The sequence below is a fragment of the Pan troglodytes genome, chromosome 12, assembly GCF_028858775.2.
Source record: "Pan troglodytes isolate AG18354 chromosome 12, NHGRI_mPanTro3-v2.0_pri, whole genome shotgun sequence".
Taxonomy (NCBI): Eukaryota; Metazoa; Chordata; class Mammalia; order Primates; family Hominidae; genus Pan; species Pan troglodytes.
In genome coordinates, this window is record NC_072410.2 from 79,157,620 (window position 1) to 79,171,150 (window position 13,531).

Sequence of the window (13,531 nt, forward strand, 5' to 3'; positions counted from 1 at the left end):
GAAATGAGTTTAAAATGTGATTTTTATTTATTGAAATAAAATGTTAATTGGAAACATGAAAATTAGCAGCTGATAATTATAGTAGTCATTGCATAATACAGTAATGGTCTTTGTTATTGTGCTTTCAGGACAAGAGCAATCTTTCCCATCCTTAGGGTCTTGTAATAGCAGGGGGGCTCTGGGAGCTTTGATGGCATGTCTGCGAATAGCTAGAGCTCATGGACATCTTCAGTCTGCAACTGATACCTGGGAGAACCTCGTGTCTGATGCAAGAATAAAGCAAGGCTTAATTCATCAGCATTGCCAAGTAAGTAAAGAAAATTACCTGGATTTGTACATGCAGTAGATCCCTTTCATGTAGCAGTTCAATATAGAGGCCCCTACATTGTATCCTGCACTGTTTTAGGGAGTTCATAAAGAGAATGAGTAGAAACCCTAGTCTCCCAACTAAACTTTCAGTAGGCCCTTTCTTCAAGCTACTGAAAGTTTAGTTGAGGATGTAAGAAAACTTACCTAAAACAACTGGAAACTCTTAGAACTGACAATACAGATACAAGCATGCCATCATGTGCCCTTAAATACATAAGGACTCGCTTGGAAGGCTCAGAAGAGACTGATCAGAGCAGGTGGTGCTTGATTAGGAAAGTGATAGATATGATTAGAAAAGAGGAAGCCTTGGAGCAGCATACAAAATGGAGGGACCCAAATGAGCAAGGTCTGGAGGATGATTAAGAACATTGCTTATCAGGGGTGGAGTGTTTTGGACATTTTTTGGAAAGGCCTAATGCTAGGCTAAAGGCTTAGTTGGTTCCCAGGCACCAGCTGGTTTTACTAAGCTAAACCAAAGCTACTCTCTTTTCAGCAAGGAGTTACATTAGTGGAAACGTGAGTTTCCAGAGTGGGAGCAGAAAGAAACCAGGAAACCAGTTAGAAGTGTCTGGCAGTAATTTAAGAGTGAGGTGATGGGGTAAAAGGGGTCACTGGAAAAAAAGAAAAAGGAATGAAGCTGAGCATTACCACGGAATAAAAATCTTTAAGATTGTTGCATTTTATAAATCCCCAATTTACATGTTTAATAAAAGAATTGTATAGGAAATAACCCTAGGATCTTTGAGATTAGGAAACCTTTCTGAGGTACCTATTGGTGAACTGAAGTTTACTTTTTTCCTTTTGTAGCCTATGTAAGTAAACAATTCAAGTGATTTAGGCTTTGCTTATTTCTTGGAAAATTAACATTTTATTGCTTGATGTTTTTTAGGTAAGGATAGATACATTAGGCTTGCTTTGTGAAAGTAATCGGAGCACAGAAATTGTTTCCATGGAAGAAATGCAGTGGATTCAGTTCTTTATTACATACAATCTTAACAGCCAGTCTCCAGGAGTGCGGCAACAGATCTGTTCTCTTCTTAAAAAGGTAGAATTTCCCATCAGAAGGCATAGGGAAGTGGTGAACTTTGTTTGGGAAATCGTTTTTAAAAAGAGCCCAGATTTTGGGAGCGTGTGGGAATGGTCATGGAATTGGGCTACCACATCTGTTCATGACGGCCCTTCTGTGACCTGTTCTCTCATTCCGTAAAGCTTACATTTGGGATTAAAATCCAGAGTGAAAAGCACACACCCCTCCCCCCACCATCTTTTTTCAGGAGTTCAGAATCAGCCTGGGCAACACAGTCAAACCCCATCTCTACTAAAATACAAAAAAATTAGCCGGTTGTGGCAGTGTGTGCCTGTAGTCCTAGCTACTTGGGAGGCTGAAGCAGGAGAATTGCTTGAACCTAGGAGCGGAGGTTGCAGTGAGCCGAGATTGTACCACTGCACTCCAGCCTGGGCAACAGAGTGAGACTCGGTCTCCAAAAAAAAAAAAAATAGTCTTGCTCTGTCAGCCAGGCTGGAGTGCAGTGGTGTGATCATAGCTCACTGTACCCTCAACCTCCCAGGCTCAAGTGATTCTTCCTCCCCAGCCTCTGAAGTAGCTGGGATGACAGGGGCACACCACCATGCCTGACTAATATTTAATTTTTTTTTAGAGATAGTGTCTTGCTCTGTTGCCCAGGCTGGTCTTAAACTCCTGGACTCTAGTGGTCCTGCCACCTCAGCCTCCCAAAGTGTTGTGGTTACAGGCATGAGCCACCACACATGGCCAAAAGGCCTTTCATTTTGGTGTAGTAAATCAACCTTGGGCTCTTTTTTGTAAAGAAAAAAATCTAATGCTGGAGTTAAGGTAGTTTTAAGAAAACTTGGTAACAGCATTTTTATAGTTTAAGCACCTCAAAAAATGATCATTATCAAATAATCTAACTTGAATTAATTGCACAACACATTTATGGGGTGAAGAATTGGTAAAGTAGGGAATGACTAAATCATCTTCAGGTTTGTGCCAACTTAAAGGAAATAGAATTGCGGTTTAATGACAGTATTCTGCTTTGCAATAATACTTTGTTTTTGGTATAAAAATTATTTTCTGTCAAAAAGAAACATTATAAAATATTAAGAGCTTAAAAATCTGTACTCTCCTTGCCTGAAGTTTTATTCTAAAGAATTTGCCTCTCAGGCTGACATTTAAATTTAATGTGTGGCTCACCTCTGCTTCATTTCCTTTGTTTCAAAAGTTGTTTTGTAGGATACAGGAAAGTTCTCAGGTACTTTATAAATTGGAGCAGAGTAAATCCAAACGTGAACCAGAGAATGAGTTAACCAAACAGCACCCTTCTGTTTCTTTACAGCAGTATAAGGTAGGTGATATATTTCTAAACATGAGAGTTTTTTTTTTTAAATTAAAAAGTATTATGAATAAGCATTAAAGGGAAATAAATGGAAGTCTCTTGGTAAATTGTGTTTCTGTGTTTTTTTTCCTTCAAGCTGAGTATTACCTATTTCTGGTGCTTTGGTACTCTACTTGATGTAGCCTGGGTTATGGAACCAATGCTGTACCGGAGGACTGTTACAGAATGACGTTAGTGGGCTAACCTCAATCACTTTCAGCTTATGTGGGCCAGATGAATTTAGTACTTTTAACAGAAGGGTAATTGACAGTACTGAACTCTGTCCCTCTCCAGGGCAGAAGACTGCTGTTGCTGGGCCTGTTTTCTCTTTATTTTGAGATGACTTACAGAGGCTTGATATTAATGACTCTTGGCCCATGGTCCAGCTGTGGAGGGAGCTTGCTGTCTGTGTCACATTGGAGTGAGCTTGAAGAGTAGGGCTGGATTTTAGGGCACTGTGTTAATCAAATGGATGGAAACCTGGGCGCAGCAGCTGCTCCAGTCTGGGCCAGGGCTTAGCTTGACAATCTTGAATTTCTTTTCAGCAGAACAGATTGAGCTTTTCACTGTTCTTCCCCCAAATCTAGCCTTTGAGAAGCAGACCCTTTTTTTTCTCCTCAGGCCCAGACAGAAGACAGAGCTTACCTATTTATTTTAAGAAAGAGGTAGATTGATAGATTAATGATACGTTTGAACTATGACATGCTCACTACTTACTCTAAACATTATTATGGATGCCCTTGGTTTTCAATTTTGTATTTAAAAGATAAAAAGCCTTCAAACAAAGAGTATTTGTATACAAAGGGTAAAATTAGCTTCGACCTTTTAAAATCTCAATGACGAAGATTGGGAAGTCACAACCTGAACTTTAAAGACATAGGTTTACTCCTGATTCTGCCACTTATTAGTTGGCTGACTTGAGTCTCGTCAACTATAAGCAGAATTAGTAACCTTTCTCAAAAGATTGATTTGAGGATTAAATGAAAAAGCTCTTTGTAGACTATATATCTCTCCACTTGATCTTAGCTAAAAGGCCGAGAAGTGATGTAAACTATATATCTCTCTACAAAGCCTTGCTGGGAGTCATTAAAAGCGACTAGTGGTGGCTCATGCCTATAATCTCAGCACTTTGGGAGGTTGAGGCAGGAGGATCACTTGAGTCCAGGACTTCAAGACTAGCCTGGGCAACATAGCAAGACCCCATCTCTATTAAAAGAAAAAGCCAACCCTGAGACGGGCGTGGTGGTGTGCACCTGTGTTCCCAGATACTCTGGAGGCTTAGGGTTGAAGGTTGCTGGAGTCTAGGAGGTGAGGGCTGTGGTGAGCCTTAATTGTACCACTGCACTCCATCCTGAGCAACAGAGCAGCGAGACCCTGCTTCAAAAAAATTATTAAATAAAATTTTAAAAAGTGACTAGAATATATATTGAAGCTCCCAGTGTGTGTGTAGTTAAAAATTTTTTTTTTAAATTAATTAATTCTTTGTAGATGTAGGTTCTTGCTGTGTTACCCAGGCTGGTTTCAAAATCCTGGCCTCAAATGATTGCCCCACCTCCACCTCCCAAAGTGGTGGGATTACAGGCATGACATACTACCTATTCTAAACATTATTATGGATCATTGTGGATATTATGCCCAGCCTAGTTATTTTGTAGTTTCTCTTAGATCATTGGTAAATTTAACAATGCATATCTCGTTTGCTTTCTTTTTGCAAGGGGTAAAATGACATTTGTGAAAACTCAGGTACTTGGAAACACAAAAGCTGTTTTTTGGATTGAGATTGTGAATTTTCATGTATGCATGGTTTCTTGGTCTGTGTTATAGGTATGCATGTTTTGAAAACTAGTCCTTTGAGTCTTAATCTGAGTCAGTCTCATGGTTGTGGTACTTTTTCCCTACTGGTACACCTGTGGCTTTTAGAGGTTGTGACCTTGGCACTATATTGTTATAATCGTCACACCATCATAAGAGTGGGTGCCATGCACAGGGTGTGGTAGGCTCACAATCAATAGACTAAGTGCTGGGGGAGAAGAGGAGGCTATTAGTTGAAAAAGACATCTTCTAGGCTAGTGGAGATTATTTTATACCTAAATAACTGATATTAGTAACTAGAGTACTTTTAAATTTATAAAATATTAGATGTCCATGTTCTCATTTAACCTTTAATAAAAAGACTGTGAGATAACATTCTTATCCCCACTTAACAAGTGAGAAAGCTGAAGCTCAGTGAAGTTCAATAACCTGTGTAAGGTTCCTCAGCTAGTAAGTGGTAGAGAGTCAGAACTCCAATCCAGACCTGCTCTTGACTCCAAAATCTCAGTATTTTCTCCCCCCCACCCCCAGTAGTAGCTTAATGAAGGCTTGGAGATATGAAAGTACAGGGAGAACTCAGGGAATGGTGAATTCACTGATGTGAATGACATAAAGTACCTTGGGGAATGGAGGACTTGAGTAATGGGAAGTGAATCCAAAGAATCAAGTTGAAAATGGATAGCTTTCAGTGATAGGCCAAGGGATTTGGAAGCTTCACTGGGAACCATTAAAAGTGATTAGAGCATATACTGAGCATTACTATGTATGTAGGATAGTGTGCTCAGCACTAGGGATCCAACCATAGAAATGTGGTCCCTGCATATATTGTGGCTACAGTCTGATTGCAGGAAACAAGAACTATATTAAACCATATAAATGACAATACGGTTTGAATGATACTTCTTAGTGGATGATCTTGTTTTTTTTCAGAGGGAGTTTCGCTCTTTCGCCCGGGCCAGACTGCAGTGGAGTGATCTTGGCTCACTGCAACCTCTGCCTCCTGGGTTCAAGCAATTCTCCTGCCTCAGCCTCCCAAGTAGCTGGGACTACAGGCCTCTGCCACCACACCTGGCTAATTTTTGTATTTTTAGTAGAGACAGGGTTTCACGTTGGACATGCTGGTCTCGAACTCCTGACCTCAGGTGATCTGCCCACCTCGGCCTCCCAAAGTGCTGGGATTACAGGCATGAGCCACCACGCCTGGCCCTTGTTGTGTTTTAATGTGAATCCTGTTTTACTTATGATTAAAAGTAGCTTAACTAGGATATTTTTCAGTAATGGCCCTATTTCTTTGAAACCTAATAGAATTAATAACCTAATAAACTCTTAGGGCTTGTGGGACCTAATGGATAAATCCCCAGGGTTGCATGTCCTTCACCTGAGAAATGAATGCAGGGATCTTTGGTAGAGTCAGTTAAGACTAGGGCTGTTGAACCCAGCGAGACTCTGTCTTAAAAAAAAAAAAAAAAGTGTACGTATCTGTCTGGGCTACAATAGAAATTGTACTTCTTGTTGACTCTGCAAATATAGGGTTTATTAAAGTCATAATATAGCTTATGGTCAAGGGTGCTAACCTGAATTATTAAGCAAAGTGAACAACCAGTATCATTTTTTGAAATGTTTTATTTTTAAATTGAAAACAAAAACACCCACTCTTAAAGGGTGTTTAATACTCTGAATATAACCTATTGTGACGTAATTATACTTACTGTAATTTTTTTTTTTTTTTTTAAGAATTTCATGTCATCCATTTGTAACAGTCTTTTTGAAGCATTGTTTCCTGGATCTTCCTACTCGACTAGATTTTCAGCTTTAACCATTTTAGGTTCAATAGCTGAAGTTTTTCATGTCCCAGAAGGTAAGTGTTTAATAATGTTAGGGGAAATAATTTTTGTTTTCTTTCAAAACATACTTATTCTACATTTTGCTTTATTTGAAGTTTCAGTTTTGTTGCCTTTCTTTGAGGTTTTATTCTTACCTTATAATTCTTGCTTGTACATAATGAAATTTGCTAGTAAAGGACAGAAGAGGAAGAAACTATCTCCCTTTTCATTGATCATTATTTGCCAACCCCAAAGTATAATTTTCATGGATTATGCTTATTATGGAAAGAGTTCCAGCTATTACCTCCCTAATTTGTTTGTTGCTGTTTTAAGATAGTATCCAATCTGTTCTTTAAGTTTTAAAATTTGAACTAATAATAGCTTCTATTATATTTAATATTTCTCAGTGAGTCTCTGTGGTTAAAATGTGGTTTCCTTTACATGCTGTCTGTTTCATGTGCCTCAATCTGGTTTCGGAAAGACAATATGAGGATGTAATTTCCAAGTATTCTGATTTAATGATACCCTTTGTTTTTCCTTCTGTGTGGTTCTCAAGAGGGTCAAATTTCAGTTCCCTCTTTGAATCTTTTTTTTTTGTTTCGTTTTTTCCTTTTTGACAAGAAATGATTCCTTTTTTTTTATTTTGAGACAGAGTCTAGCTCTGTTGACCAGGCTGGAGTGTGGTGGCGTGATCTCGGCTCACTGCAACCTCCGCCTGCTGGGTTCAAGCGATTCTCCTGCCTCGGCCTCCCGAGTAGCTGGGACTTCAGGCGCATGCCACTACGCCTGGCTAATTTTTTGTATTTTTAGTAGAGATGGGGTTTCACCATGTTAAGTCAGGATGGTCTCGATCTCCTGACCTCGTGATCTGCCCGCCTCGGCCTCCCAAAGTGGTGAGATTACAGGCGTGAGCCACCGTGTCCTGCTGAAATGATTCTTTTTTCCCTGTATATGTGTGTATATGTGTTAGAATGTGGGATTTCTTGCTTGTGCTGTCTTCGTTGACTGTGGTCAAACAGGAAAATATCCTGCTCAGCTGCTCCTTCACAGGGAGTGGCCAAAGCATGAGGGAGCTTTACACTATCATTGGATTCTTTTTTATTTTAAATTATTGGGCAAAGTGTAATTTTTTGACAGGAGGACAGTTAGCTAATGTAAAAGAGTCTTGCTTCATTTGGTGAAAATCAGTTCTTAAAAGTTTTTATTCTGAAAAAATTTAAATCAGCAGCAAAGTTTCGAGACTGGTTCAATGAATAGCTATTTATGCTCTACCTAGATTCATCTTTTTTTTTTTTTTTTTTTTTTGAGACGGAGTCTCGCTCTGTTGCCCAGGCTGGAGTATAGTGGCATGATCACCGTGACCTCTGCCTCCTGGGTTCAAGCAGTTCTCCTGTCTCAGCCTCCTGAGTAGCTGGGATTACAGGCACGTGCCACCACGCCCAGGTTAATTTTTGTATTTTTAGTAGAGACGGGGTTTCACCATGTTGGTCAGGCTGGTCTCGAACTCCTGACCTCAGGTTGTCCGCCTTGCTTAGTCTCCCAAAGTGCTGGGATTACAGGTGTGAGCCACCGCACCTGGCCAATTCATCAGTTATTAATATTTTGCAATATTTGCTATATCTATGTCTTTTATTAATTCTATAACCATAACACAATGATCAAATTCAGGAAATTGAATGTTGATACAATGCTTTAATTGAATACGCAATCCATATTTAAATTTTGCCAATTGTCCCAACAAATGGCCTTTTATATTATAGAACAAAAAGCATCCTACAATCTGGGAAGCAATCCTAGATCACGCATTGCGTTTTGTTATTATGCCTCTTTTTAGCTTCCTTTAATCTGGAAGGTTTCTAATTTTATGATATTAACATTTTGGAAGAATGTGTCTCAGGGTTTGTCTCATTGTTTCCTGATGATTTGATTCATGCTGTACATTTTTGCAGGAATGTTGCATAGGTGATAATGGTGTTCTTCACAGGGCATCCTATTAGAGTATTGATGATACTGGCTTGTTCCAGTTTTTATAATAGGAAATATGATCACCTTATTCACGTGGGGATGGCAGGCTGAAAAATGGTCTCTAAAACACATCCACATCAAATCCTTAGATGCTGTGAATGCAAACCTTACATGGAAGAAGGGTCCTTGCAGATATTCTTAAGTTTAGGATCTTGAGGTGAGATAATTCTAGATTATCTTGATGGATCAAAAATGTCATCACAAGTATCCTTACAAGACAGAGGCAGAGAGAGATTTGACAAACAAAAGAAAGAGGCGGCAGTGCGACAGCGTAGGTAGAGACTGGCGTGAGATGGCTACAGGCCATGGAATGCCTGCAGCTGCTAGAAGCTGGAAGAGGCAATGAACAGATTTTAGAGCCTCTGGAGTGCATGGCCCTACTGACACCTTGATTTTGAACTTCTGGCTTCCAGAACTATGAGAGAATAGGTTTCTGTGGTTTTAAGCACCAAGTATGTGGTAATTTGTTACAGCATTCAATGAATGCAGGAGTCTCCCATCAGTTCATAGAATTTCAATAGTACTTCAACTTAATTTAGAAAATAAGTTTTTACCTTAGAGTGATTGATTACTTCAACCATATAACAAAAAGTTTCCTGCACATTTAAAGCAGTTGTAGCTGCATCTAAGTGTGTGGGAAATAAAACTAGGCTGAAGCATACCTATAATTTTTCAGTCAAGAGAGTAATTTAATACATTTAAATGTACTTTAAAAATGAAAACCCTGAGTCATCTTTCTAATGAATGAGTTGCATGTAATTGGGCAGTGACTTAATGCCATCGTAATTATGTTAGACAACTGGGAGGTAATGCAAATGGAGCAAGCCGTACTGCAGGCATTACTTTTAAAGGAGGCTTAAGAACCTTGACTATGAAGTACAGGATGGGAGATGTAAATTCATCCTTCATTATCATCTCAAGAACTTCAGTGGTAGGACTGATTTGAGATTAGTCAAATGGTTTCTGCCTTTCCTAGACCAAGAAGAATAAGTTGCATGCATCTTTCTTATGTGGAATCAAATGCCACAATATTGATGGTAAAAAAAATTCTACAATTAGATTAAAAGGATTTGTTCAGCAAATATTAATTTCGTGCTTATTATATGTCAAGCAGCCGAGGATATTCACAGTCCCAAACAAAGTGCTTCTTCCTTTGGAGCTTATGTTTCAGTGAAGGGAGATAGTAATGAACAAGTAATACATAGAATTTGTGTATACTAGTACATTATGTAGATACAAGATTATGTAGATTATGTATGTACAAGATGTAGATAAGTTCTATGAAAAATATTTCAAGAAGATAAGGGGGATATATAGAAGACCTAGGAGGCTGGAGAGTGTTAGTGGCTTCATACAGTGGTGTCATAAAGGGCTTCACATTTGAAAAAAGCTCTTAAACAACTGATGGATAAAAGAATAAATCATGAAGGAAGTTAGAAAATATTTTGAGATGAATGAAAGCAAAAATACAACGTATTTTTGAAAACTTATGCATTGCAGCAAAAGCAGTGCTTATAGGGAAAGTTATAGCTGTAAATGCCTACATTAAAAGATCTTGAATTAATAACCAAGTTAACTTTACACCTCAAGCAATTAGAAGAGAAGAACAAACTTAAAAGGAAGGAAACAAAAAGATTAGAACAGAGATAAATGAAATAGAGAACAGAAAAACAACACGAATAATCTACGAAACCAGAAGTTGTGTTTTTTAAAGATTAACAAATAGACAAAGTTTGCTAAACTAAGATAAAAGAAAGACAGTATAAACAACTAAAATCAGAAATGAAAGTAGGAACATTTCTATTAAGTTTGCAGAAATAAAAATGATTATAAGACAGTACAGTGAACAGTTGTAACACCAACAAGTTAGATAACCTACATGAAATGGACAAGTTTCTAGAAACATGACAATTAGTGACTTGAGAAGAAATAGAAAATGTGAGCAGACCTATAAGAGATTGAATCAGTATTCAAAAGGCTCACAGAGGAAGAGAAGGTTCAGGGCAAGTGACTTCTCTGGTGAAATTTCTACAAAGCATTTATAGAAGAATTACACCAGTCCTTCTCAGACTCTTTCAAAAAATTGGAGAGAAGGGAACACCTCCTACCTCATTTTATAAGGCCATGATTACCCCGATACCAAAACCAAAGACACTTAAAAGAAAACCAGCCGGGTGTGATGGCTCATGCCTGTAATCCCACCACTTTGGGAGGCCGAGTCAGGTGGATCACCTGAGGTCAGGAGTTTAAGACCAGACTGGCCAACATGGTGAAACCCCGTCGCTACTAAAAATACAAAAAATTAGCCGGGATTGGTGGCAGGTACCTGTAATCCCAGCTACTCAGGAGGCTGAGGCAGGAGAATTGCCTGAACCCAGGAGGCTGAGGTTTCAATGGGCTGAGATTGCGCCATTGCACTCCAGCCTGGGCGACAAGAGCAAGACTTCATCAAAGAAAAGAGAAGAAAACAGAGGAGAAGAGAAGGAAAAGAAGAAAGAAAAGGAAAGAAAAAACCAAAGACCAATATCCTTTATGGATATAGAGGCAAAAACCCTCAATAGAATACTAGCAAACCAAATCCAACAGCATATTAAAAGTGTTATATACCATGAGTAAGTGGAGTTTATCCCAGGAATGTAAGGGTGGGTCAATTTAAGAATAATAGTCAATGTAATACACCACATTAAAATGGAAGTGGAAATACCATGTGATCGTCTCAATTTTTGCAGAAAAGGCATTTGACAGAATTCAGTACCCTTTTATGATTAAAAAAATGAGCACAGCAAAACTAGAAATAGGAAGGACAAGATGATGAAGGACATCTGTAACACAACCACAGGTAACATCACACTCAGTGGTGAGAAACTGAAAGCTTTTGTCCTAAGATCAGGAAGAAGACACAGATGCCCACTGTCATCACTGCTGTTCACCATTGTACTGACAGTTCTAGCCAGAGCAATTATACAAGAAAAAAATAAAAAGCAGTGAGATTGGAAAACAAGAAGCAAATCTGAGCAGAGTTGTTAAGGAAGTAACAAAAACCTCAGGTGTCGGCTCTAGGAATTTCATAGGGTTGTTCTAACTTGTAAATTAAAATTAAATGAGAAGTTTGTATCCCAATTTATATTCCTCAAATTAACTAAGCATAATAATGTTTTCAGTTTTCATTAGGAGTTCACTTGTGAAATGTTTTTAAATGTTCTTCACATTTTGCCATGAAACCTGTTTTTCCACAGTTCTTGAGTCTTCATCCTAGAGTTAAGTGGAGTCAGTGATTACCATCATTCTTTGGGATAATTTTTCTTTTCATCCCTTGGTTGGCTGAAATTCCTTTTTCTCTAAGAGTTTCTGGAGATAAGTAGTTCTTAATTTCTTGCATATTATAAAATGTTTCTATTGTTCTTACACTTGAATAAGAGTTTGATAGGCAAAATTCTTCACACCTTCATTCCCTGAGGATTTTGTAAGCATTGCTCCATTATCTTTTAGCACTACGTGTTGTTATAGGGATGAGTGAAGCCAGTCTAATTTTTTCCATTTTGTAGATGAATTGAGCTTTTCCCTGAAGGGCCAAAAGATTCCTTCTTTATCTTTGACTCCCAGTAAGTCGATCAGGATATGTCATCATACTGATCATTCTATGTCAGTTCACTCTAAGATATGGTAGGACTTTGCTTTTTTTTTTTTTTTTTTTTTTTTTTGAGACCAAGTCTCACTCTGTTGCGCAGGCTGGAGTGCACTGACGTGATCTCAGCTCACTGCAACCTCCGTCTCCTGGCCTCGAACGATTCTGCTGCCTCAGCCTCCCAAGTAGCTGGGATTACAGTCATGTGCCACTATGCCTGGCTAATTTTTGTATTTTTAGTAGAGATGGGGTTTTACTATGTTGCCCAGGCTGGTCTCAAACTCTTGACCTCAGGTGATCCACCCACCTCAGCCTCCCAAAGTGCTGGGATTACAGGTGTGAGCCGCTGAGCCTGGTCAGAACTTTGTATTCTAGGTCAAGAGGTTTTATTAAGATTTTTAAAAAGATGTGTTTCTAAATTTACTTGTTTTTGTTTATTTTTAACAATAACTTAGAAATCTTTTATATAGTATCTTTCAAAAGATAATGGAATGGTTTAAAAATCTTTTTTAATTTGGAGAACTGTAGTACTTATTTTGTCATTTTAAGAAATAAACTAATGGAAAAGTTACTGTTTTAGCTATCATGGGTAAAGTATGAAGTGTGGTTTTTTGGTACTTATTTTCTATAAATTTGGTCAAATAACTTCAGAAGATTGATTTCTTTTTGTTAACTTTAAAATCTTTTTGTTTTTAAAATATTTTTAGGCAGAATTTATACAGTATATCAGCTGAGTCATGATATTGATGTTGATCGTTTCCAAACACTAATGGAATGTTTTACCAGCACTTTTGAAGACGTGAAAATTTTAGCATTTGATCTTCTGATGAAGTTATCAAAAACAGCTGTACATTTTCAGGTATCAGGACTTTTCTATTATAAATGTGGTATATGCATGGAAACTTTCTATCAGCAGATAAAGCAATCTGAGGACTATTCATGTGCTTTGCATCTGCCTGCTCATGTTTTTGGACTGTTTCTTTCAGTTATCATTAACACCTCTCTACTATTTTGGGGTTAGTGGGAAAGGAGGAAATATCAAAAAGTAAATAAGGCACAAATCAGTGAGCTTTGCTGTTTTTATTGCTTTGATAAAAAGGGAGGTGTAGGAGGTGGTAGGTTTTATTGTTTACAAGATTATTGGTAGATTTTAGTTAACTGTGGTTTCCCCTGTTCCCTTGGACATGTAATATTCGATCAGAACACATCGCTTACAGTAACTTGCATTTTTTGAGATAATCTCCCTTTTTCATACACTTGAGAAACTGAGTGTAAATGAGGTAGAGAGGATGTTTCTGGTTTTTGAACCAGCAATAGCTAAACTGAGACTGAAACTTACCGAGTACTTGAGGTTAACAACAGTTCCTAGTGCTCTACCTCATCCCCAGCCCCTCCGTTCTTCCTGACACATTGCTCTTCCCACTTTGGGGTAGGAATTAAAGGTGGGGTTGGAAGTGAACACATTGCAGGGGACTTCCAGACCC

The 13,531-nt window shown here is 38.3% G+C and overlaps 1 protein-coding gene across 7 annotated transcripts in view; it reads left to right on the forward strand.

Moving 5' to 3' along the window:
* The window catches only part of THADA (THADA armadillo repeat containing), a 362,434-nt gene that overhangs the window by 23,104 nt on the left and 325,799 nt on the right, over positions 1 to 13,531 (forward strand). For all 7 annotated transcript variants that reach the window (XM_001141804.8, XM_024354330.3, XM_024354328.3 and 4 more), the window contains 5 exons: positions 129 to 307; positions 1,259 to 1,414; positions 2,610 to 2,732; positions 6,309 to 6,432; positions 12,755 to 12,906. In XM_001141804.8, the coding sequence (XP_001141804.3) occupies positions 129 to 307; positions 1,259 to 1,414; positions 2,610 to 2,732; positions 6,309 to 6,432; positions 12,755 to 12,906 (734 nt within the window). The remainder of the gene's footprint in view (positions 1 to 128; positions 308 to 1,258; positions 1,415 to 2,609; positions 2,733 to 6,308; positions 6,433 to 12,754; positions 12,907 to 13,531) is intronic.